Consider the following 26267-nt stretch of genomic DNA (forward strand, 5'->3'; position numbering starts at 1 on the left):
AATATATTCAATATGTAATTCAAAAAGGTAGTATGTTTTATTAAAAATCATCTCTCGTGCTTATTTATTATGTTTTTCTGGTGCACCTGTGCAGTTGAGTGAATTGATGAAACACTGCCAGAAGAGAAAAGAAAAGAAAAGAAAAGAAAAGCAATCTTGTTGTGATTGTATGTACAACTGTATAAATTTTAGTTTCGGAGGTAAGAAGGATTATTTCAGCAATGTGCAGGAGCAGACGTGCACATCAGTAAAACATCTCTTGATGCAATGATACGTAGTCACATCTGCAATGTCACCTGCACATTTGTGCAGTGATGTGCCTTGGTAACATAAATCTTTAGGTTTGTGAAAGCAAATAAGTACATAAATAAATAATAGTAAATAAACAAAACAAATAATAAAATGAAGGATAAATCTCTAGCACAACAAATCCACTTTAAAAAAAAACTGGACCTTTCGTGGTTTGGAAAGGCATGGGAAAATGCATTGAAAAGTGTGGGTTTGATCAGTGACTAATGGAAAGATGTGTAAGAAAAGCCCCACAAGCCAATCAGAATAAATGCAAGGCAAGTGTTCATTGTTGTATAACCACCCAGTAAACAAATCAGAACAAATGCTCAGTAAAGGCCAAATTTGTACTAGCAAATCCGAGTGAATGCTCAATAAGTAGGTCATCTGGAGAGGCTGTTAATTAACCATATCAACCTGGTTCCAACAATATAAGAGCTCTGTTGGATGAGGCCAAAGGTCCATCTAGTCCAGAATCGTGTTGCCAGCACTGGCAGGGAATATGCCTGGGCAGCCCACAAGCAAGACATGAAAGTACTGGCCTCCTATCCACTCCCACCTCCATTGGTCCTCAACAAGTGACATACTCAGCCGACGTACTGCCTGAAGGTTGCATATAATCATCTTGACTAGTAGCCATTGATAGAGTCATTCTCCATGAATGTGCCTGTTGTTGTTGTTTAGTCGTTTAGTCGTGTCCGACTCTTCGTGACCCCATGGACCAGAGAACGCCAGGCACTCCTGTCTTCCACAGCCTCCTGCAGTTTGGTCAAACTCATGCTGGTAACCTCGAAAACACTATCCAACCATCTCGTCCTCTGCCGTCCCCTTCTCCTTGTGCCCTCCATCTTTCTCAACATCAGGGTCTTCTCCAGGGAGTCTTCTCTTCTCATGAGGTGGCCAAAGTACTGGAGCCTCAGCTTCACAATCTGTCCTTCCAGTGAGCACTCAGGGTTGATTTCCTTCAGTATGGAGAGGTTTGATCTTCTTGCAGTCCATGGGACTCTCAAGAGTCTCCTCCAGCACCATAATTCAAAAGCATCAATTCTTCGGCGATCAGCCTTCTTTATGGTCCAGCTCTCACTTCCATACATCACTACTGGGAAAACCATAGCTTTAACTATACGAACCTTTGTTGGCAAGGTGATGTCTCTACTTCTCAAGATGCTGTCTAGGCCTGTCATTGCCCTTCTCCCAAGAAGCAGGCGTCTTTTAATTTCGTGGCTGCTGTCACCATCTGCAGTGATCATTGAGCCCAAGAAAGTAAAATCTCTCACTACCTCCATTTCTTCCCCTTCTATTTGCCAGGAGGTGATGGGACCAGTGGCCATGATCTTTGTTTTTTTTGATGTTGAGCTTCAGACCATATTTTGCGCTCTCCTCTTTCACCCTCATTAAAAGGTTCTTTAATTCCTCCTCACTTTCTGCCATCAAGGTTGTGTCATCTGCATATCTGAGGTTGTTGATATTTCTTCCGGCAATCTTGATTCCAGCTAGGGATTCATCCAGCCCAGCCTTTCGCATGATGAATTCTGCATATAAGTTAAATAAGCAGGGAGACAAAATACAGCCTTGCCGTACTCCTTTCCCAATTTTGAACCAATCAGTTGTTCCATATCCAGTTCTAACTGTAGCATCTTGTCCCACATAGAGATTTCTCAGGAGACAGATGAGGTGATCTGGCACTCCCATTTCTTTAAGAACTTGCCATAGTTTGCCGTGGTCGACACAGTCAAAGGCTTTTGCATAGTCAATGAAGCAGAAGTAGATGTCTTTCTGGAACTCTCTAGCTTTCTCCATAATCCAGCGCATGTTTGCAATTTGGTCTCTGGTTCCTCTGCCTCTTCTAAATCCAGCTTGAACTTCTGGGAGTTCTCGGTCCACATACTGCTTGAGCCTTCCTTGTAGAATTTTAAGCATAACCTTGCTAGCGTGTGAAATGAGTGCAATTGTGCGGTAGTTGGAGCATTCGTGGCACTGCCCTTCTTTGGGATTGGGATGTAGACTGATCTTCTCCAATCTTCTGGCCACTGCTGAGTTTTCCAAACTTGCTGGCATATTGAGTGTAGCACCTTAACAGCATCATCTTTTAAAATTTTAAATAGTTCAGCTGGAATACCATCACTTCCACTGGCCTTGTTATTTGCAGTGCTTTCTAAGGCCCATTTGACTTCACTTTCCAGGATGTCTGGCTCAAGGTCAGCAACCACACTACCTGGGGTATACGAGACATCCATTTCTTTCTGGTATAATTCCTTTGTGTATTCTTGCCACCTCTTCTTGATGTCTTCTGCTTCTGTTAGGTCCTTTCCACTTTTGTCCTTTATTATGGAAATCTTTGTACGAAATGTTCCTTTCATATCTCCAATTTTCTTGCACAGATCTCTGGTTCTTCCCATTCTATTGCTTTCCTCTATTTGCATTGCTCGTTTAAGAAGGTCTTCTTGTCTCTCCTTGCTATTCTTTGGAAATCTGCATTCAATTTCCTGTATCTTTCACCATCTCCCTCGCATTTTGCTTGCCTTCTCTCCCCCGCTATTTGTAAGGCCTCATTGGACAGCCACTTTGCTTTCTTGCATTTCCTTTTCATTGGGATGGTTTTCGTTGCTGCCTCCTGTATAATGTTACGAGCCTCCATCCATAGTTCTTCAGGCATTCTGTCCACCAAATCTAAATCCTTAAACCTGTTCCTCACTTCCACTGTGTATTCATAAGGGATTTGACTTAGATTGTATCTTACTGGCCCAGTGGTTTTTCCTACTTTCTTCAGTTTAAGCTTGAATTTTGCTATAAGAAGCTGATGATCTGAGCCACAGTCAGCTCCAGGTCTTGTTTTTGCTGACTGTATAGAGCTTCTCCATCTTTGGCTGCAGAGAATATAATCAATCTGATTTCGATGCTGCCCATCTGGTGATGTCCATGTGTAGAGTCGTCTCTTGTGTTGTTGGAAAAGCGTGTTTGTGATGACCAGCTTGTTCTCTTGACAGAACTCTATTAGCCTTTGCCCTGCTTCGTTTTGATCTCCAAGGCCAAACTTGCCAGTTGTTCCTTTTATCTCTTGACTCCCTACTTTAGCATTCCAATCCCCTATAATGAGAAGAACATCCTTCTTTGGTGTCACTTCTATAAGGTCTTGTAAGTCTTCATAGAATTGGTCAATTTCAGTTTCTTCAGCACAAGTAGTTGGTGCATAAACTTGGATTACTGTGATGTTAAAAGGTCTGCCTTGGATTCGTATCGAGATCATTCTATCATTTTTGAGATTGCATCCCAGTACAGCTTTCGCCACTCTTTTGTTGACTATGAGGGCCACTCCATTTCTTTTACGGGTTTCTTGTCCACAGTAGTAGATATGATGGTCATCCGAACTGAATTCACCCATTCCCGTCCATTTTAGTTCACTGATGCCCAGGATGTCAATATTTATTCTTGCCATCTCATTTTTGACCACCTCCAACTTACCCAGGTTCATGGTTCTTACATTCCAGGTTCCTATGCAATATTTTTCTTTACAGCATTGGACTTTCCTTTCGCTTCCAGGCATATCCGCAACTGAGCGTCCTTTCGGCTTTGGCCCAGCCGCTTCATCAGCTCTGGATCTACTTGTACTTGTCCTCCGCTCTTCCCCAGTAGCATGTTGGACGCCTTCCGACCTGAGGGGCTCATCTTCCAGCGTCATAACTTTTATATGCCTGTTGTCTTTGTCCATGGAGTTTTCTTGGCAGGGATACTGGAGTGGCTTGCCGGTTCCTCCTCCAGGTGGATCACGTTTGGTCAAAACTCTCCACTATGACCTGTTCATCTTGGGTGCCCTGCTCGGCATAGTTCATAGCTTCTCTGAGTTCTTCAAGCCCCTTCGCCACGGCAAGGCAGTGATCCATGAATGTGCCTAATCCCTGCTTAAAGCCAGTCATGACAGTGAATTCCACAGTTTCCCTTCTTCTCGTCTGTCCTGAATCAGTTCCCCACTAGTTTCATCCTAGCCATTATTTTAGCCAGCTGAACCACATAAAGACGTCATACCAAGAACCAAACAGGCTAAGGGCATATTGTGATTGTGTTAGAATTAAGTTAAAGGCAGCTTTCATTTTCATTTGTTCCAGTACAGCAGAACACAACACTACAGACATTTTAATGACGGCAATCTAACACAACGCTAAGCACTCTTTTGCCCTTTGATTTCAATCAGCTTTAAGCGCAATTAACTGTGTTAGATTGTGACTTGCAGATTTTCATCACAATTTGTTGAGTTCTATCCATTGAAACATGTGTATTGAAAATGTGTATTTCAAAGGTTAATTTACAAACTCCACCTATTTTTCTCTTGACACTTCATACTCAGGCCCAGACACTTAATTTTTATTTTTTTTAAACCCAAACATAATGTGTTTAAACCACAGCTTTTCCTGCCAAGATACATTGAAGGGGCCTGATGGCAAATTCTGCATATTTTGTTGAGAAATGTAAATATGCACAGTTTGGAACTGACATGTATGCAGCACAGCGGGGAAGCAGGCTTCTGGAATGGAAGGGTTAAATTTCTGGCATCTTTGGTTGAAAAGTTCTCTACTTCCATACTTGAAAAGCTATTGGGCTTAATGGACCACTGGTTTGATTCAGTAGAAGACATGTTCACATGTACAGTGGTACCTCTGGTTACAAACTTAATTTGTTCTAGAGGTCCGTTCTTAACCTGAAACTGTTCTTAACCTGAGGTACCACTTTAGCTAATGGGGTCTCCCGCTGCCATTGTGCCGCCACGCACAATTTCTGTTCTCATCCTGAGGTAAACTTCTTAACCCGAGGTACTACTTCTGGGTTAGTAGAGTCTGTAACCCAAAGTTTGGGTTAGTAGAGTCTGTAACCCAAAGTTTGTAACCCAAAGTTTGTCTGTAACCCAAAGTTTGTAACCCGAGGTGTTTGTAATCCAAGGTACCACTGTACTCAGTTATCCACACCTTAGAATAACATGAGAGATCCACATCCCTGTTCATTTTGCTTATTTACATATTTATATACTTTCCTCTCATAGAATATCAGGGTAATGAAGAGAAATCCAAAAACTATTAAAAACAGTACAAAACAATAATTAAAATGACTGGCTACTCAAGAAAAAATTAAACAAACCGCACAGAAAACGTTACACATCTGCATAACTCCAACTGACTCAAATTTATTTTGATGAAATCCTACAGCTTCTTGCAAATTACTCTCTGAGTCCCTCCTTGCTCTCTCCTCAGCTTTCTACAGTTGCAGATGCATTTGCATTATTTCCATCTGCCCACCCAGTCCTCTGCTTGGTTCCTTTTTAATTTTACAGCTTCCTGAGCTCAATGCTGGGAAATCAATAAGTAATTTGGATCCCAGCAACTGCCAAGGAAAACAAACTTATTTTTGCACTTATAGTAAATATTTTGAAGCACAATTTATCTAGGAAAACAGGTGTGCGGTTGATGCACTGGCCCATCCATCAACATCATTTTATTAATTGCATGGGATCATAAACACTTATAATTTACAAAGCAAAACAAACCGACTTTTTAAAAAAAAAATCCTCTTGAATCAGCCTTCTCATTAATATTTGTGATAAGCTTTGAGGCTGAAATGAATTGAATTTTCCACATCTGACTCATGATCCAGTGAGGCAGACTCTTGAGGTCATATACTTGAACTTAAATAATTGAGGTCAGGATTCCTCACCAAACTTTTAACAGAAATGTGAGGGTGCTGGCGTTCATTCTGCAATAAACATTTGACCTTCAGCATCAATATTTGACTCCCGTGATTGATTGTTGATCTTTGAAAACAAAGGGGTCTGCCAAATTGCAGATGTACTTGAGTCCACTTGGGCAAAGTGGAAGACCAGCAGATCATATGCATGTGTCCCTCTGAATCACAGTATAAGTTGTGTTTGGCAGCCAGCATACTATTTTTGCACTTGTCTCTTAATATTAGGTGTGGGAAAAGTTTGTGCTAAAGGCTTAAACCTGTGATGGGCAACCTGTGACCTTTCGGATGTCGCTGGAGTACAACTCCCATCATCCCTGACAAATGCTCATGTTAGCCAGGGTGAGGCAGAGCTGCAGCAATAGCAGCAGCAGTTCTGGCAGCAGAGTCCATGCCACTTAGTGGGAGGGGTGAAGCAGCAGTGTGGAGGTCAGTAGAATCAATGCAATGCTCCTACTGATGCATCCATGGAGCCCTGACCTTGTTTTTGTCTCATCTCTCCTGGTAAACAGCTGCTGGAGTGGTCCAAAGGGCCATCTAGTCCAGCATCTCCTCACACAATAGCCCACCAGATGCCTGAGGCAGGGGAACCAATCCAGTGCCCTCAACATAACATGTAGTTCTGCTCTCTTTATAGACAGACTCAGCAAATATAATTCCACAAAGAAGGAATTCCTGGGTGCTTTGGACGCTCATTTCATCCTCACTATTTCAGGCCATTCACAGGTCACAGCTATTTGTCAGAAGGTCTGTGCTCAAGAAGGCTCGTCGAGGTGGAGATTGGTCTGATCCAGACAGGCAATCCATACACTGTTGTTGGTCTTTTAAATCTGTTTATCATTTTAGAATGATGATGGGACTTGGAGCAGGCCATTCTCCCAAATATTAACACTTTGTGTTAAGCGGCAATGAGAGCAAGATGTGCCCCCTAAAGCTATATCAAAAATGTTCATGGGGCATGTGTACCCTCCAACACTTTGAAGCCCAATCCAGGACACCTTCCTGGACACCATCTTCTTGTTTTTTTTATTGTGAGAGTATGGCAGCCATTTTGGTTGAAATGATCTCACGTGGTTTTGTATCTGCCCACCTCCCTTAAAAAAACAACAACCAGCCTTTTTTGGAGCACGGCGCTCTAAAACACATGTTTGGGAGCACCACACAAGATTGCCTCCCCAAAAAAGTGTTTTTTCAGGGGGAAATCGCACCGCAAAATCACGTGAGATTATGGCAACCAAAATGGCCCCCATTCTCTCACAATAAAAAATGGGATTTTCCATTTTTTTCTAGGATACTTGTGGGGTATGTACATGGAGTTGGCCCTAGGTGACTCTCAGAGGTGTGTGTGCAGTGATGATGAGTCAGTGAAAAATTAATAGATTCTCTTTTTTTCTCCTATTCACACACTCTTTTTTATTCTACAGGTCTAATAATCCATGAAGGACCCTCAGTTTACAGGATTTTTAAACGGTGGCAAGCAGTCAACCAACAGTGGAAAGTTCTGAACTATGACAAAACAAAGGACCTGGAGGATCAAAAAACAGGGACCAGGACCAACCAACGAACCTCTTCTCAGACTAACCATTCATCCTCCACTGGAGGTGCCACTAGCAACTCTGCTCCAGCCGAGAGTGTGGCTCGGGGAGCTGGCCACACCACGGGCACCTTGTCTGACCACCACTGTGCTTATACCATCTTGCATATACTCAGCCACCTGAGGCCTCACGAACAGAGAAGCCACTCTAGCACAAACAGAGAGCTCGTCATGAGAGTCACGACGGTCTGAGCTAAAGGAATTCAGGAGGCCTTAATGCAACGCGGAGTGGCAGAGGAACTCACAAGCGGAGGGGGCGCCGCGTGCCTTTCCCCCCACCCTCCACCCTCTTGTCCTCTGCAGCTGCACCAGGAGCACAATAGGCCCTTGGCCAGCCAAGATGGTGGCGGAGGCAGAGCTGCACACACAGCTGAGAGGCGGCTGAAGAGGTTCTGCAGTCGCTGGAAAGTACAACAAAGCAAGTGCAATACAGAACTACAAAAACTGAACTAGGGCAGAGGCTGGTGGGCTGAGGTGGGGTGGGGAGCAGAGAGGGACAGCTGGTCTTACTGCAAGGGAATGAATGGGTAAGTTTTTAAACACCCACGTAGACACGCAGACATTGAATAGGAAGGAAGCAAGGAAGCCAGAGTATTTTAAACTGTATTAACCATGGGGTTCAAGTATTTGAATGCATAAATTATTCTGTGGCCCTATGCTATTTTGTGTGACCACAGGGTGTTCAAGATGAAACAGCAGTCAGTTTATTGCTATTGTTATTTTATATGAGTAAAGACACTCTGCCCAGGTTTTTTTAAAAAACAACAACAACAAACAAACAAACATGCAACAGGTACAAATTCCTGATTTAGCTCCCTCCTCAAACACTACTATTTTTCAGTGTTTTTGAGGGGATGGCCAAATTCATTTGAGCCACAAACATTTGTAGGAATCAATGTCCAAAGCCTGTTTTTTTTAGACTACAACTCCCACCAGCCCCAATCAGTGCATCTGTGCTAGCTAGGGCTGATGGGAATTGTAATCCAAAACATCTGGAGGTCACTAGGTAGGGGAAGATTTATGACATTTACCACTGAAAGAATTATTCGTGTGTTTTATTTGCAGATTTTTTCAAAATGGGATTGTCCCCTACTGAATTTCCTACTTGGCTTTTCCACCTCATTCTCCAGCACCTCTGTATCGGTGATTTCTCATATAAGCCCCTGTGATTTTCCTGCTTTTAAATTTACTTCCTGTAATCTAGCTGCTCCTGGAAACAGTCTCATCCACTTAGTTCAGGCATCCCCAACCTATGGCTCTCCAGATGTTTTGGCCTACAACTCCCATGATCCCTAGCTAACAGGACCAGTGGTCAGGGATGATAGGAATCGTAGTCCAAAACATCTAGAGGGCCGGAGGTTGGGGATGCCTGACTTAGGTATTAAGCCACAAAACTTTGCACTCAAAAAACAAATGGAAGTCCCAAATCCAATCCACACTGTGGATTTAGGCTCCAATCCTATGCACATCTTTCTGGAAATAAGTCCCATTGAACACAGGGGGACTAACTTCTCAGAAACATGTATGGGAGGAGCGCACTGTAAAACTGGTTGAATGGGTCCCTCTCTGCAAGGAACACTGGGAATTCTAGCAGTATGAGTTACACTAGAAATTGCTAAGAGAGACCTCATCCCCCTGACCAAACAATTAACAGGATTCTTTGGGAGAAGCCATCATAATCACACTGGTATATTTGCTGGGTACCCACTGAATAAATTTGAGAATACTCTCCCTTCTCCACAGGTACTTCCACAAGTAACACAAAATGCTGAAGTATCCCGGGTGAAGCTGACTTATCTTACAGTGGATTATCATTATTTTCGCTGTTGTTTTTCGATCCACACAAATTGGCATATTCACCAGATTTGCGTACACTGAAGCAAATCTTTGAATGCTTGACATCTACCTAGATTGTGAGTCACCACAGCCTGAACACATCAGTAAAGCAGGGGTTGAATCAGGATGTGATGAATCACAAACTGGATACATGCGGAAGACCAGTTCAGCACCTAAATTCACTGAATAATCAGCATGATTTCAGCTTGAGTTTTTTTAAAACAATAGATATATAAGTCCCAAGATTGTGTCCACTCCAGGAAACAAGGAAGCATAGGAGCCAACTCCCAGCAGCCGAGGTCCCTGTGCCACCCCTAAACTATTTGAGGGAATGACACACTTAAAGGAGCTTGGCACAAAGTATTCCTTCATTGTTTCCTGTCTCATGGCCACTTTAGATGGTACTTGCTGCCACAAAAGTCCTGATTGTCCATATTGGACATCATGGACCCTTAATACAATGCACCTTAGGCCATTCTCGTCCCCCGTTGTGGTGTCCCACATGAAGCCAACCCTGGCCTTGGGGTCTGGCCTGCACAGGTCCCATGTATAGAGTAAGGAGCAATGGAATAGTATCAGTTCCACTTCTCTTTCACAAGGACCAGCACAGTACCATCCAAACACAGACATCAGCCTGCAAACCTGGCTCACATCCTGGGAACCATCATTTGTTGAGGATGCTGGAAACTTTAGCTCTGTGAGGGGTCTCCAAATAACTCTCAGCACCCTGTTCTGGGGTTCGTTGGTGGAGGGGACCATGATTGTTAAAGTTGTATGAGCATGCTTGAAATGTGTGGGTGTGACCCTCATCATTCTCGCCAGGTCGGTTGTAAGAACTCAGCAGTACATGGGATCAGTGTTTTCTGGATGTACCATCCGTTTTTCAGGGAACTTATCTTTCTAAGCACAATTGGTGACTCATCTGATACATATGAGGGACGCTACCCAGAGAGGAAACCTTAAAGCTACTTTTGTTGGGAATATTTGCTTCCAAAGTGGAAAATTGAAATGTATTCATTTACCTTTTGACTTTTCCTTTCCCACCAGTCCTCACCCTCTAATGATACTACCACTCCTCCTGAGGTCCCCACTTCTGCCAGGAGAGAAAAAAGCCACTCACCCATTGCTGATTTGCATATGTTTAATTGACTAACTCATTAAGCATATGGAGGTTGAGCACTGCCTAGCAAGCCTATAAGTTGTTAAGACCTTAATATTCCAGGTGAATAACAGTTACGGGTAGGGCAGCAGTGAGCATCAGTGGCAGCATGCTCTGTGTATTTATCAGACACAAAAGCTACAGCCAGGGTTTTCTTTTATTTTTTGACTAATATTTCTTACCCACCTTTCATCCCAAGGTCCCAGGGTGGGTTACATGAACTAAAACAGAAGCACCACAATAATACAGAATAAGCATAAACCCATAAAACAATAACAATAAAAGCACAAAACACTTAATGATAGAGGAAGGACAACTAAAAAAAACCCTATACCACACTTCCAAAGATCAAGGGAAACAGGTGCTACTCTGAGTTCCACCCCTTTACTACTGGGAAAGGGAATCTGTTGCCTTCCGGGTGCTGTTGGCCTTTGGCTCCCATCATCCCTTGCCACAAGTTCCACATCCCTGACTTGAGTCAATAGAGATGTGACGTAGGCTAAATGAAGAATATTTGGAGTTGAATGTGCAGCAGAAAGCCATAAACAATTTTATAAATTTATAAATGTTATATGCATTTTTCACTGCCAACTCTGCATCCTTGCATGATGATTCTACTGATTCATTATGCCTTTCAGTCACTTTAAACCCTCTGGACATCAACTTGGGCAAAAAGTAGGGAAATTAAAATGACACCCCCCCAAAAAAAAAAAACTCTTACACCATCAGGATGCCAAAAGGAGAAAAAAAAACCCCAATTCAGATCTGTGACCTACTGATGATTATAATAATTTTAAAAATGTATTCTTGACCACAAAAAAATCAGGAAATTTTGCTGAGATGTTTTAGCCCAATATCAACAGAACTGCTAACTACCTAAATCCACTGAAAACATTGCTTCAATAATGGGTATCACACAACGGCTTGTTGGGGAAGATATGAGCTTCTCCACCTCTGAACAATTTAGTCAGTTTGTACGTCTCAGAAGGAAGTGAAATTTTGCTTCTTCCCTAATAAATGAAATATGAACAACTACACAGAGTATGTGTGACTAGTGCTAATTAATTTAGTGACAATATTGGAAAGCCTTTATTTATTGGAATTTCCTCCCATACAATTTTGCTCCATTTTAGTCCCATCCAGAAACCACGTCAGCCAAGATGCCTATGTTTAATTTACTTGAACCATTGGGGGGGGGAAACACCACCCCAAAATATGAGAGCGATAGATTATTGTATCTTAACAATAACCCAGAACAGCTGCTATCATTTAGAAACCAAGGCAGAATACTGATTTTGAAATGAAAAAGGGGGCAGGTGGGTGAAGATGGAGTCCAGACCCTTCTCTCCCTGCCCCATGGCAGCCCATCTCCTCTCAGCTGGGCTCAGTTCTAACATGGGAACCTAACTAAGGGGAAAGTACCTGGAACAGAGGCTGTAGGGAGTTATGCTGTGAGAGTGCCCCTTATCCACACTTTCTGCTTGCTGTTGAAAACCTGACTCTCTACCCCACCAGTTTCTAGCATGATTGCAACAGATCTGACTTTAAAGGTACAAATCAGCCTCCAATCACATCTCATTTGACCCTTGAGTTTGACACAGGAGAGAACAATGCAGACTGGGCTGTCAACAGTTGTCTTTGTCTCACAACTGGAGAGGCTCAGTTTCCTTTATGACTGAGGGAAGTGTGCAGCCAGTTACATAGTTTGAACACGACTGGCCTAAGGGAATAGGAAGCAACCCATATTTAGGGTTTCTTGTGTTCTGATGGGTATTCCCTTTGAATATGGAAAGTGCAAAGGGGGGGGGGGAGGCAAGGGTTTTATTATGCAGTGCATAGTTCCGATCATTGGCGTCATGTGGAATCAGCCTTGAATTGTCCTGACATCTTGGAAATGGCATAGTCTACAAAAAGCTAATTGGCATAATCGGAACTGCTCGTCATTGACCTGGTATGTGGCATGACTGCAGACCAACGAAAACATTTTACAGGGAGTGTGGAAGGTACTGTCGATGAGCCCCACAGTTTGTCACCGAAGGCAGATTCAACATCTGTCAGGGATGCACAGGACTGGTGGCTTCTGCCTGTCTCAATCCCACACTGCTCTTTTAAGAGCTGGACTAAAACATTACATACATGCATCTCCCCTTCTATGTTTCTTTGCTTGGTTTTAAGGAAAAACAGTCCCAGGTAGTGACCATTCTGTGTGGAGCTGTAGCAGAGGCCTGTGTAGCTCTTTCCCTTTAAAATGTTGCCCTCCTGCTTCACACACACAACCCCCTGATAGGGTTAAGAAGGGCTCCTTGGAATAAGAAGTTGTGTTGGGTAGGGTTCAGAATCAGACATGAAGCACATGGATGCTGGAATAAGCACTAGGGCCACTGGGTGGCTATCCTCTCACCATCATTTAAAGCTGCCCACCACATTACAAACATTTTTATATGAATCAGATTCCAGATTCTACAAGCAGTCGTTGTTGTTTTTTAGCTGGAAGATAACCATGCTCGTGGCTTTAAGCACCCATCAGATGTAATATTAAGCTGGGTACCCTTCACATAATATGGGGTGGGGGGCAACATTTCCCTGAAGCTCGCAGAATGAAGAAGCCATAAGAACATCTTGTGATGGGAAGAAGAAGCAGGAGTTAATTGCAGATTCAGAGGTTTTTTCCCCCTTGGCTTCATTTCGATTGGGAGTTTCTTTGTAGCCTTGAACATGTTTCCTACTCTTGGGAGCAGGGAGGGGGTGATTATACTCTAACTACCTCATGGGGCACTGTGAGAATCAGTGGTGAAGCACATCCGTTCCTGACAATGAATGGCACTCTGTGCTCCCCTTCCCAAAAGAAAGAATCTGGTTTCCTCAGCAAGTTTTGATGCAGCATGAGCAGGAGGAATGGAGAGCCTCTTGAATTGAATCCTGTCAGAAGTTCTTCCCAGGGTGCAACTAGGCATGCTACCTAGTGGATACCACAGTGTCTTTCTGGGCTACAAGCTTTGTTATAATATGTATGTGTGCATGTTTTCCATAAGGCATAAAGCGTCTGTCTCCAGTTACCACGCGTCTCCCCGTTTTTATGCCACCTAACAAGACTCCTCTTGTACAAGCCTCCAATCCTTTTTCCTTGACAGGTTGATGTGGGTAGGGGTGAAATCTCATTTCAGAGAGTCTGAAGAAACTGTTGAGGCTTTAAGGGTGGCCAGAGAGAGAGAGAGAGAACCAAACACTTTCCTTAAAATGAGTTAAGGCCTTTAAAAATTGGTACCTCAGTTGTGTTCTCCAAAGTGTTGTAGTGCTGCTCTCTCGTGGTCTTTCCCCTTTCTGGCCTGGTACAGCGACTGTCCCCAGTTACTGCGTGTCAGGATCCTACGTGCCGTTTTCAGATTTGTTCCTCCACAAAGTCGCTTTTGCAGCCATGGGTTCCAAAGCTGCAGACTAAGAGAGGTTGCAAGTTTATTCTCAGCATGCTTGGTGGTGGCATTAATAGTGGTGCTCTCCAGCACACACTCAAATTTACACCCTCCTCCCCCTTTGGTTCATAGAAGGGTTCCCTTTATTTCCCCCCCCCCTTTCCCCCCTAATGAACAGAATATTACTAAGCAAAAAATCAAATACATTGGGTGGGATTGACCTAACAAACCCTTACCCTGCTCTCCCCCTGTCCACATGCCCTCTCCAAATAGCTCAAGGGGGTGGTTGTCAGAAGAAAGCCCAACACAACATGCAGGAGATGGGGGATTGTTCGGTCTGGCAAGGTGGAATGCTTCCACAGAGGGAACATTTGTAACAGCACAATCATTTATTTTCCTCTTTCCTCCTTTAATGTAGCATGGGGGAGGCAGAGTGCATATTACAGATCAAGGCAAGAGACAATATGATTTAGCCAAAACAAAGAAATTTCCTACTGAATGTTCATCTCCTTTCTCTCATATCTCCTTTCTTGCTTTGACAGTTCTCCTGTTTTGCCTTTAATTTGCATCTTTAAAAAACAAAAAAAAAACAAATAAAAGGATTATTTCTTCTTTTTCACTTTCACAACTTCTTATGAAATGGTCAAGTTTTCTTACTTCAGCCAGCTTAAGGTTGTCCAAAAAGCAAGATCTCACTTCTGTGGAAGGGAGAAAACTATTTCTTTGTACTGTGCATCTCCCAGTTATATTTGGTGCAATTAAAGAAACAGAAGGGGCAGGTTACAGGGGTAAATGACCAACTTGTGGCTACAGGGCTAAGTGACGAAGTTGTGGCCAGCTGTTGCCGGACTCCCGCTCCCTTCATCCCTGGTCATTGTGCATGCTGACAGAAGGGGCTGATGGCAGCTGGAGTCCCAACAACATCCATTGGACCACAGATTCTGCACCGCTGGGGTGGAAGATGGGTAAACTCTTCTCTCCAAGGCAATCCTAGCTAAATATCTATAACAAACCAAAAGAAGGAATCATCGTGCTCATCATCATCATCATCATCCCTGACTATTAAAGGCAACAACATAAAATAAAAAGGTCAAGGTAAATTTAATGGCTGTGATGGACATAAATATACTAACAAAAATTATTACATTGAAAAAATTGAAACTTTTAATAAAGAGTGCAAAAATCCCAAAAACTGAATACCAGATGTACAAAATCCATAATACAATAACTGGAATGGGTAAATCCATAAACAAAACATGTATCAAAATAATATCCACAATATATGAAGGTCCCTTGCACTTCTTTTTATTCATATTACTGCATGTTTCTTCATACGTTGTGTACTATTTTGAAACATGTTTTGTACAGTGGTACCTCGGGTTAAGAACTTAATTTGTTCCAGAGGTCTGTTCTTAACCTGAAACTGTTCTTAACCTGATGTACCACTTTAGCTAATGGGGCCTCCTGCTGCCGCCGCACCACCGGAGCACGATTTCTGTTCTCATCCTGAAGCAAAGTTCTTAACCCGAGGCAAAATTTCCGGGTTAGCGGAGTCTGTAACCTGAAGCGTATGTAACCCGAGGTGTTTGTAACCCGAGGCACCACTGTACATCTGATATTCAGCTCTTTTTTTTTTTTGCTTTTTTTAAATCTTGCCTTTTCTTTGCTACAAGAGTTTATCTTTTTTGTAATAAATATTGTCATTCTATCTATGGGCATCACAGCCATTAGCTTCTGTATAAAGAGACTGGTGATTAAGTTCATTTATGCTAGTTACCCTTGAGTGTTTTTAATTTTATTTTACTTTGATCCCATCTAATTGCCAGGGGTTGGATTTGATATCTTTTTGCAGAGGAGTGAAAGTGAGCAGAGCTGCCCCTAGATACTTTTGGACCTTAATCAAAGCCTCCCCCATCCAACAACTTCCTGGACAGAAGCTCAATATTGTTTTTATTGACACAGAAAGATGAGGAAAATTGATACCCAACCGGACAACTTCATGGTGGAACCAGCCCTAAAAATGGGGTGTGTGGGTGAATGCTAGTGGATATGTTTACTGTCTACTTGTTTACAAAAAGTTGTCCTTTTTGCCACATTAAAACTGTACCAACAAAAAGGGAGAGATGATCAATTCTTGAAGTGCAGGAGGGATAGACCGAGCCATATATAGATCAAAGTAAGCACAAAGATAATCGAAGCACAAATATCTGGAGTGACAAAGGACTCGGGTTTTGTTGCGAATGGTTGGTGGGCATCCAAGTCTGAGAACGAAATGGAGATTCATTTCTACATCCTTTTGCCAGGTAATAAGATCCTGTGTAAATGGTTTTCTGAGGAATTTTGTTAAGGAAATAAAAGATTGTCATTTATAACAAAACACAATAAAAAAGATTTAAAGCAGTAAAAGGAGCACTTTGGCTGCTTCCAGACTGTTGTTATTTTGTTGGTTGGATTCAGAAGCATACCAGCAAATTCAGGTTGCACAATTAAAGTGGCTTTGGAGCTCTCATGCAACAAACCCACTCCCCCCCCCCCAAAAAAGGACTATTTGCAATAAGGAAAATGATGAAATGATGGGGAGATGCACTGGGAAGTGTGGAATACCAATCATTTGATTGGTCTGCAAAGTCCACAAATAAATCAGAATGAAAGCTGAATAAGCAGACTGTGTTGCTGAAACACCTAGCAAACTTTGTGCAAACGAGTCAGGATGAATGCTCAATAAACAGGTTGTCTTGAATTGACCAAAGCATCAAATGGCAGCAGACGGGGAGGTGGAGAGAATGCAAAGACAGAAATTGTTTCCCCTTCTCTTTTGGTCAGATGTCAGGAAATTTATAGGAAAAGTAGCCCACCAATTACCGCAGAACTTTTGGGAAACTGAAACAGCCACCAATTTATCAGAGTGCCAGTCTTCAGAAATGAGATTAATTAGAAGGAAAGTGAATATATTTGGCTGCTTCTCGCTGACAATTTGTGGCAGCTGCTTTTGACACTTCCATATGAGTGACAATCCATCCTGGCTGCTGGGCCTGTTGAATGCAAGCAACAGTTGTCTGTGTAGCAAAACAGCCCTCAAAATTTTCCGCTGTGTGGCCAAGACTGGTTTTCAACATGTGTTGAAGCACAAGAGAAATGCTTTTGTCAGAAGAATGGCAACATAGCACATTAGTGTCTTAGGCGATGATATCATTTTGGAGTGCCTTCTTTGCAACAGGAAATAGCAGTTTGCTGGGAAACAACTGTGGGAAAGAGCCTATTGTCCTCATGTGCGGCTTGTGAGCTTCCCAAAGGCATCTGGTCAGTCACTATGAAGAACAGGATGCTGAGCTAGATAAGCCCTTGCTGTGGCCCAGCGGGGCTCTTCTTTTGTTAACACTAATATAGCATTATGTATTTTCTTATCACTTGCAGGAGTTTGCCTATAACAGGCATAGGCAAACTCTGTTGGGATACTGCCAGGGAGACAAAGGCCATCACGGCTCCACGCAGTCTCCCGGGCTATGCACTTCAGAGCTTTCCAATCCTGTAGGATTGTTGGCATGTCTGCTAAGCAGGTTAGTGCTTACAGCTATGTCAGGTCTTGAACATCTTGCAATGAAATTCAGCTTGCCTAGTATACACCTGAACAGTGTGGTGTCAGAAAATGCTTCAGCAGTACTATCTATCTGGTAACCTGTCACCATCGGTGTGTCTGCTGGGTTTGCATCAACCAAATTCAACCTGGTTAATACATGAGCAATTTTCTCTGTTTGGTGTACCAGAAAATTACCTGCTTGGTCCCTCTCCACCTGCAGAGAAAGATAGTTTGATACCTCACCAAGATCCTTCATGTCAAAGTGCTCCTTCAGCTGAGCTAGGGTGCTTTGGTACAAAGCCTGATTCTTCCAAAACATCAGAAGATCATCAACAAAACACAAACAATACAGTTTGTTTTGCCCCTCCTCCTTGACAAACACACATGGATCAGCTTTGCCTTGGTGAAAACCAAGAGAAAGCAATGTCTCAGTGAGTTTTGTGTTCCAACACACTCGGCCCTCCAGATGTTTTGGGACTACAACTCCCATCATCCCTAGCTAACAGGGCCAGTGGTCACGGATGATGGGAACTGTAGTCTCAAAACATCTGGAGGGCCAAGTTTGCCTATGCCTGTCCTATAAAAAAGAAGTGGGGCAAAGAAAGATGTTTATTTCCTTTTTCTCTATTAAAACAAATGATATAAACTGCTTAATTTTAAAAATCCCTCTAAGCAGTATACTTAAAACAATGTAAAATGGTCATCAACAGCACACAGATAAACTCAGCAGTTTTGTTTAAAAGTGTACATGCACAAGTATACCTGACTGAGGTTGATCCCACTGAGGTTATGGATTTGCCAACCTGGCCCCAGGTGTTTTGGACTACAACTCCCATCAGGGCTGGCTGGGCCTCATGGGAATTGAAGTTCAAAACATCTGGAAGACAGCAGGTTAGCAAAGGCTGGATTAGATGCTGTACACAAACAGCTGCCTAGCCTAAACACTGCCACATTCTTCATATTTGACTCTAGCATTTTCCCCAACATCGTTGAGGTTTTTGTGCACCAGCTTCCCCAGCCTACTTCATTAATGCCTACCCCTGCCTGTTATAAATGGAACAGGTCAAGGTGAGGTCTCTAGCCTTCCAGATTTCTCACCTCTCAGGGGAGGAATGAACATCTTCCTGAACCAAAGTTCAGAGGGACACAGGAGAGATGTTTTCCTTTCCCCCTCTTTCCTGTCCTTGGCACAGCATCAGTTCTCACTATTATGCTTTTATTGTAACAATTAATGGTATAATACTCACTAGTAACAATGGAGGGCGACCCTTTTACATCAGAAACATCTTGGAGGAAAATGCCCTCTTTGATTCTCTCCGATTGCAGTGTCTGATCTGTGCTCTATTCTGCAAAACATCGCCCCGATGCTACGATTTCCATCGAAGGTTTTGCAATGCACTGATACAATCAGGTGCTCGTTTCAATTCCACATGTCTCCCCACCGTCACCTCTGACAAAAGCTGGTAGTGCTACATTCACAGATTAATGTGGCACTAACAGATAGAGCTCTTCCCTGCCTCCTTTCTGATAAGAGCGAGGCAGGAAGGAAAGCAATTCAGTTATGTAAGTTCATTGCTACAGGTGTGCAGAACCCCGTTCATGGCTTCCCCCATTGGTTCCCAAAGGATTTTTACATCATGCACATGCTAACTCTATAGTTGTTTCTTTGATGGCATTTCCAAAAGTTGCACTAAGCACACCTTCCCTGGAATTTGACACAGCTTTGTGTGGGTGGTAGGCTTGGGTGGTAAGGCATCAGGATACCTCTGTGTGTTTCAGACAATCTATCACAGATCCAGACTCAAGATTCAGCATTCTGAACTGCCGGTGGGAGGTAGAAATCTGATTGAGAAGACTGCTGTGCTACCCTCAAGAATCAGCCTAATGGGAAAGGAATCTCATTTTAAGACTTCATTTATGTCACTTTCCTGTCATGTTCCCACATCAAGAATGAAATAGCAAGAGCTCTTGATGGGCAGACAAAGTATTCTTGGGTGTTTGAAGGTTGTTTTCTAAAATAAAGAAAAAAGGGTGGGAGAAAAAAGTTGAAATGCTTTGTTCATTTCTCTCCCTACTCCCTGCCCTCTGTCTTGATTATTTATTCCCAAGCCAGGTCAATAAAATCCCTTTTCGTGGCTATCCATGAGTCACAACACACCACGTGTTTTGCTTACAATTTGGGAGTGTTTAATGCAAATGCAAATGTGCAGTGTAATTATGGCGGCGGTCCATGAATCGCTTTAAGAAACCGTGGGGCTACTTCATACAGGACTTTTAGCTTACATACATTTATTTAATATAAAGCTGCTGTACACCAAGACCATCAACAAATATCGTCTCCTCCCGCTGATAGGGGCGCTTCACTTCAAAGGGTCAAAAAGCAGTTAATGACTTTTTTAGAACTTTTTTAGACTTTTTTAGAAGCAACAGTTGGAGGAAGAAAGGGTTAAGCAGCTCCCTCTCCTCACCTCCTCCATCTTTCACTCAAGATTGCCTTTAATGGCAAAAGTCAGTGTGGGCTTGCTGACTACTGTAGTTGATTTATAACCTTCTATTGTCCGTAAATATAGATATGGCTATAGATATATACTCAAAGTAATAAAGTCAGCCAACTATAAAATATATGACATTCAGAATAGCAAACATCATTCCAAAAACAACACACAGGCTTTTGCCTTTAAATGCAAACTGCATCAAATCTGCCCACCCCGATCCTACTCTGGCGGCTCTATGATGCCTTTTCCTACAAAGCCACAGGCCTGACGCATGAATCTCATCCCATGAGATATCCCGAAGCCATTTACAATATAACAACAAAAATGAAACAGTTAAATATATAGGAACAGTTTTCAAAACAATTTAAAATTTAAGAATAGTTTAAAACAGAAACAGCAGACAATAAAATCAACCCACAATTTTAAATGCAGCTGAATCTTAAAACGTAGGTGGATTTTCATGAGGACTTTTTGAAAAGAAGTTGTCTAACTGATGTGGAAATGTAGGGAGTTGAACTTAATATTGGAAAAATCAGAAACAGGGAGAAAATGAAATAGAAACATTCGCCCAACCCTACTCTATAGAGCAGATGCTCTGTATACACACACACGGTTCCCATTTCATTCCCTGGCACCTTATACGACTTACTTTGCAAGTATTTTCTATCTTTAATGTAGCCTTTTTTCGTTATACCCTCACTTCTCTTGAAGAGAAAAGGAGATTCTAAAAAGGCCTCTGGTTGGCACTCTCCCATTGTCTTATACTGGGCCACCATTTTAAGTAGTTCTTATCCTCAACATACAACAGGCCCCATTACACCATTTATTTAAAAATACAGTGGTACCTCGGGTTAAGAACTTAATTCATTCTGGAGGTCCGTTCTTAACCTGAAACTGTTCTTAACCTGAGGTACCACTTTAGCTAATGGGCCTCCCGCTGCTGCTGCACCGCCACCACTCGATTTCTGTTCTCATCCTGAAGCAAAGTTCTTAACCCGAGGTACTATTTCTGGGTTAGGGGATTCTGTAACCTGAAGCGTCCATAACCTGAAGCACCTGTAACCCGAGGTACCACTGTAAATGGCATAAAAATAACATCACACATTTGTAAATAATAGACACCACATTATAAAAATAATAAGCACCATACATTTGAAAAGAAGAAGTCAGAAGCAGCTGGAAGAAATTCCCCCTATGTCTCACTAGTCAAATCAATAATAACAAAAGAAATAAAAACTTGCTTTGCTGACCTGCTGGCTGGTGTCTCAGCAAAACATGCCTTTTTTTCTCCAGTTCAGTAGGCTGCTTAGCAAAGAAACAGGTCTGAACATGTTCAGAATGGAAGAATGATTCTTTTTTTGGCTTGCCAAAATGCCAGCACTTTGTAGAGTCAAAAGTCCAAAGCAATTTGGGAGTGTGTTTTGTTTTTTGGGGGCGCTGCCTGCTAACATCTGTGCCATGATTGGCTAGATTGTTTATAAGGATACAAATAAAGATTTTATTTTTAAAAATACAAAGTGCTTGGGGTGCCCTAGCAGAAGCTATGTGAATGTGTTATTCTGCCTGGAGATGGATGGTGGAACAATATTTTGGCTTGGGATTGGCTGAACAGTAGAAAGAGCTGATTGGCCAGAGTATGGGATATTGACAGAAATGGCTGCAGTAGTTTAAATGGAAGGATAGTACAGGAACAGGAAATAGTGCAGGTTGGTGGGGCGTATTTTGGGCAAAATATTTAATTTCCACACTTTAAACACCATGTGATGGGGCATTGCCCCAGTTTCCCAAAGTGACCAACCTCTACTGACCCGATTCCATAAACACCATCAAGCCATTCGCCCAATAATTTCAATCGGTTAAAGGGCACTTAAGCAAGTTTTGGATTATGGCTCATCAAATGATTCAGAAGAAATCCCGTGTAATAACCAACTAGAAAGGAGGAATTACTCATCCAGTAATTTTAATGGTAAATAAATTAAGCAGGAAATGAAAAGCTGCACACGGAAATATGTTTAAGTCATGAGGGACAAAATCCATCTCATAAATTGCAAACTTGTCAGCTCCGCCATCAGAGATTTTATTAACAGCTACCAGAGGGGTAGCCTGTTGCAGCAGAGGCAACAAAGTGTTGGTGCCATAATTCATTCATCACAAGAAGTCTTTGCTGTTTTTATCAACAGCTAGTGGAAAAAAAGCTTCGTATTTCAAAACATCCAGAATTCTCACATTAGCAGTATGTTCAGTAAAGGTCACCTCTCCCTATATATCATTGCATGCATCACAATCTCCAAGAGGTGAGACACTCTAGAGGTGTCTGTGCTTACCTGAAGTTCAGTTTTATTTACACATATACATATGAGCTTAGGATGGAAGAGCACACAGCATTAACACTCCAACAGATCGTGGTCTCCGCCCAACCACAGCTTTAGACTCAGCACACCAAGAGAGTCAAACCTCTCTGTCTTGTCCAGCATTAGCCAGACATCACACACAAAAGCTAGCCTCTTAGCTGAATGATTTCTGGATTTCACAATGATACCACTTCCAATTAAGTGTGGGAGTTGTGGAAGTGCCTACCCCACCCCTCTGCCAGAGAACATGATCAGTCAGGGACTGGCTGGACACTGAGTACACTGAGTGGGCACTGGGGCAATTGGAGACTGACTTGGAAGATGGAATCTGTGATTTGGGGGAGCCCGTAATGGACATGAGATGAGAGGCAGAGGCAGGAGAGGCTGTAGGATTGGAGAGTGAAGATCAGGTTGCAGGAGGAGGGAGAGATGTGCCAGGCTGGTGTGGAATCAAGCACCTCCATACCTCCTTCTCTGGCTCCATCACTCCGGCTCCCTTGTCTCTCAGGACCAGGAGAGGATGGAAGAGGGAGGAGCAGAAACTGGTTACACACAGGCAGAGTCTTCGCCTGCTTGAACACAGCTCAGATGGGGGAGATACGTAAGCTGAGGCTAAGGGCGGGGCCTCTCTGTTGCTGCAACTGCCTCATTGGGTGCACACCTGGGAGTATGTAGGACTGGTGGACATGCCTTTACCTAACTTGTAAGTGTACTTTTGACAATAAAGTATTCATTCCTCACTCTGGACATCCCTGGCCTGACAGCATCTCTCAGTTGTTCCCATGGCAACACAGCACCCTCTTTAGGATGCTACGGGAGGTACTTAGCTGGGCAGGTAGGGACATTATCTTAATGAAGAAACAGATTTGATCAGTTTAGCAGACTTCCTCTTTTAAATTCTAGCCTCATTGACACAGAATCACAGGTGTGGATATCATCCAGGCCATCCCCCCAATCCTATACTGTAACAATATTATTATTTTTAAATGTGATTTTTTCAAGTAAAGAGATGTGTGTATAGGATCCTGACCAGGACCAAAGAGAGACCTTAACTCTTTGCCCCCATCATGGTCTAGATTATCAGAGGGCCTCGCTTTCTGGCTTCTACAGTGGTGCCTCGGGTTACATACACTTCAGGTTACAGACTCCGCTAACCTAGAAATAGTGCTTCAGGTTAAGAACTTTGCTTCAGGATGAGAACAGAAATCATGCTCCGGCGGCGTGGTGGCAGCAGGAGGTCTCATTAGCTAAAGTGGTACCTCAGGTTAAGAGCAGTTTCAGGTTAAGAATGGACCTCCGGAACAAATTAAGTACTTAACCTGAGGTACCACTGTATATACAAAAGGAAAGGGAACTCCCAGTTCCCAGTGGAGACCTTTAACCATGAAGTAGACTATAATTCGCAAAAGCTTGTACCATGAATGTACTGGTCTTTAAGGTGCCACAATACTCTTGGTTGTTTTTCTTGCAAGGGACTAAACAGTTACCTCTCTGAAAATTGCTAAATAGATTCCGATTGTAAGCTGTACTGCCCGAGTTCACAGTTAGAGAGACTGATATGTAAAACTCAGCATTGTTCTGAGTCCCTTGCTATATTTTACCACCCTAGGTTTAGCTAAGGACAGAGCTTCTAAATGTAAATAGCTTTATATCTAAGGCCCTTGCCTATTGTTATAACTTCAAATTAGGCCTCGAAACTGTTTTCTTCCCGGAACCCAGTGGGAACTGACACCATGCAAACCAAGTGTCTCAATGAATCAAAGACTTGCCCAGGCTTTCCTTGCCAATGCTGCTCTTATTCGCAAAGATCACATGACTGCACTGCGTAAATTATGACACTTGCATGCTCATTTGCATATATGTTCAGCCAGCATGCATTTTATTTCATATGGTATTAATCCATGTAGAGAGACGCTTGCAAGGCTAGGATGCTGAACACCAAAGAATTGCATTCTCAAGGTCACAGGAAACGAAGATCACCAAACTACCTCGGTTATCTGTTCACTCCACAGCGGTAATATATAGAAGAATCAGTTTTACTCAGCTTAAACTATAGTTATGAATCTGAATAAAATAAAATAAAAATTCACTTCTTTTAAGAAAGGACCTAAAAACCACCTCCTTCAGTGGAGACTGCAGCATATCCTCTTCAAGAGATGTAATGACATTCTCTGCAAACCCAGCCAGAAGAAACCAGCGCCTGCGGCTTCCATTTTGAATCATACTCAAGCTGTCGCAAGATCCTTGTAAACATGTTACAGTAGGCTATAAAAAAATGTCTTCTTGTGGTTGGTCATTGCTGGGTGTTAATAGCTTTCTTTATCACCCAAAACACCTGGAAAGGTAGCAGGGAAGGAAACTCTTCGCTCCCACCATCACAACAATCCGGCAATGAATTCCAGGCTGTGCTGTTAACTTTTTCTTGTCCTTCAGTAATTTAAGCCACCCACATGCCAGAAGGAATTTCTACTCCAAAGCGTGGGGTATCAGATCTAAGATCAGAAGTGGATTTAGGAAACTGCACTGGGCACCAAGCGGAGGGGGGGCACCACAGGTCTTCACGACTATGACACAGTGCATGTGCAAAACGGAGGATGGGGTGGGGCACAGACTTCTGGTCTCTCACAAGGTGCAGCTGAAATTTAAAAGACCAAAGTCTGCCCCTGTCTAGGATCCATGGAAGTAAAGAGCTGGAGTCAACCTGTCATTCCCTAGGCTGCATTTCTATCCTGCCCCTCGGTTTATATAGTTTTCTTTGCCTATTTCATCTGTGAGGTAGGCCAGGTTAAGGGAGAACAAGTGGCCCATGGTCATCCATTGAATTATCTAGCTAAATAGGGATTTTGAATAAGAGCCTCTAATCACTATACTACACTGATTCTCGGTATTTGGTATTTGTTGAAGAGCCAATGCTTCTCTGAGTCTCAGCTGCCCTTCCTCCTCCTCTTACTGCTGCATAGAGGGCTGTTCTTATTCTGAGCACTTGAGCAGGACAAGAAAGGCAACAGGTGTGCTAGGAAGGCCCGCCAATAAATAAAACCAATAAACAGGGAGGTGACAGCAGAGAACAAGCCAACAAATACAGAGAGCGAATATAAGGCAGCTCTTGCTTTCAGTCGGAGAAGGCCAGACCCCTTGTAAAAACCTCCCAGCTCATCCATAACAGCCCAAGGCTGGCGTGTTTGCCCCTGCCATGCACATTATTGATTGAGATATTGGGCATTAAAAAAACCCAGAGTCATTCAAACACCAATTACTGACACCCCTGTTAACACACATAACAAATTATCTTCCTTTGAGAAACCTCATAAAAATAGAGAACCCAATTTTGTGTGTTTCTGCTGTTTGTTCTGAACATAACAGGCAACATTCTCACAACCATATTCTGTGCCTGGCGGCCTGCTGAGCTCGAGATAAGTGTGACTATCTCCAAGTTCTATTAGTACATATAAATTATGCCTCTCCTCTCAAGGCGTTCACAGCATAACTGCCCAGCCAATAATACAATTCCAGCACGCTCAGGGCACCAATAAACAAAGCGAGACACAAAGCTTATGGCAACTAGTAAACAGTTCATTGTTTCTCATCTTGCATGACAGCAGGAGGAGGAGATGGGAGAAATGAGGCAATGGATCCATTTCCAGCCTTTAACATTTCATTTTGAAGGCTTTAAGCATGTGCATATAGCCAATAACCGTCAGAGTAATATGTGGAAAGTCAAAACATCCAAGCTGCAGCTTGATGCTCTGAGCAGTATCCATCTGTCTCTGTGTTCACATAACTTCCTGAATCCATTCTTGAGTGGTTGAAATTAGAACAGCTGGTTTGGG

At 42.8% G+C, this 26267-nt stretch overlaps 1 protein-coding gene and 1 long non-coding RNA gene across 3 annotated transcripts in view; both read left to right on the top strand.

Moving 5' to 3' along the window:
- Positions 1-8509, top strand: part of MARCHF4 (membrane associated ring-CH-type finger 4) — a 129478-nt gene extending 120969 nt beyond the window's left edge. For both annotated transcript variants that reach the window (XM_083747196.1, XM_083747197.1), the window contains exon 4: positions 7440-8509. In XM_083747196.1, the coding sequence (XP_083603322.1) occupies positions 7440-7801 (362 nt within the window). In that variant the 3' untranslated portion in view covers positions 7802-8509. The remainder of the gene's footprint in view (positions 1-7439) is intronic.
- LOC310825777 overlaps positions 1-26267 on the top strand; it is a 250870-nt gene that overhangs the window by 143574 nt on the left and 81029 nt on the right. The window lies entirely within an intron of this gene.

The sequence above is a fragment of the Podarcis gaigeae genome (assembly GCF_964106915.1).
Source record: "Podarcis gaigeae genome assembly, chromosome: 1".
Lineage (NCBI taxonomy): Eukaryota > Metazoa > Chordata > Lepidosauria > Squamata > Lacertidae > Podarcis > Podarcis gaigeae.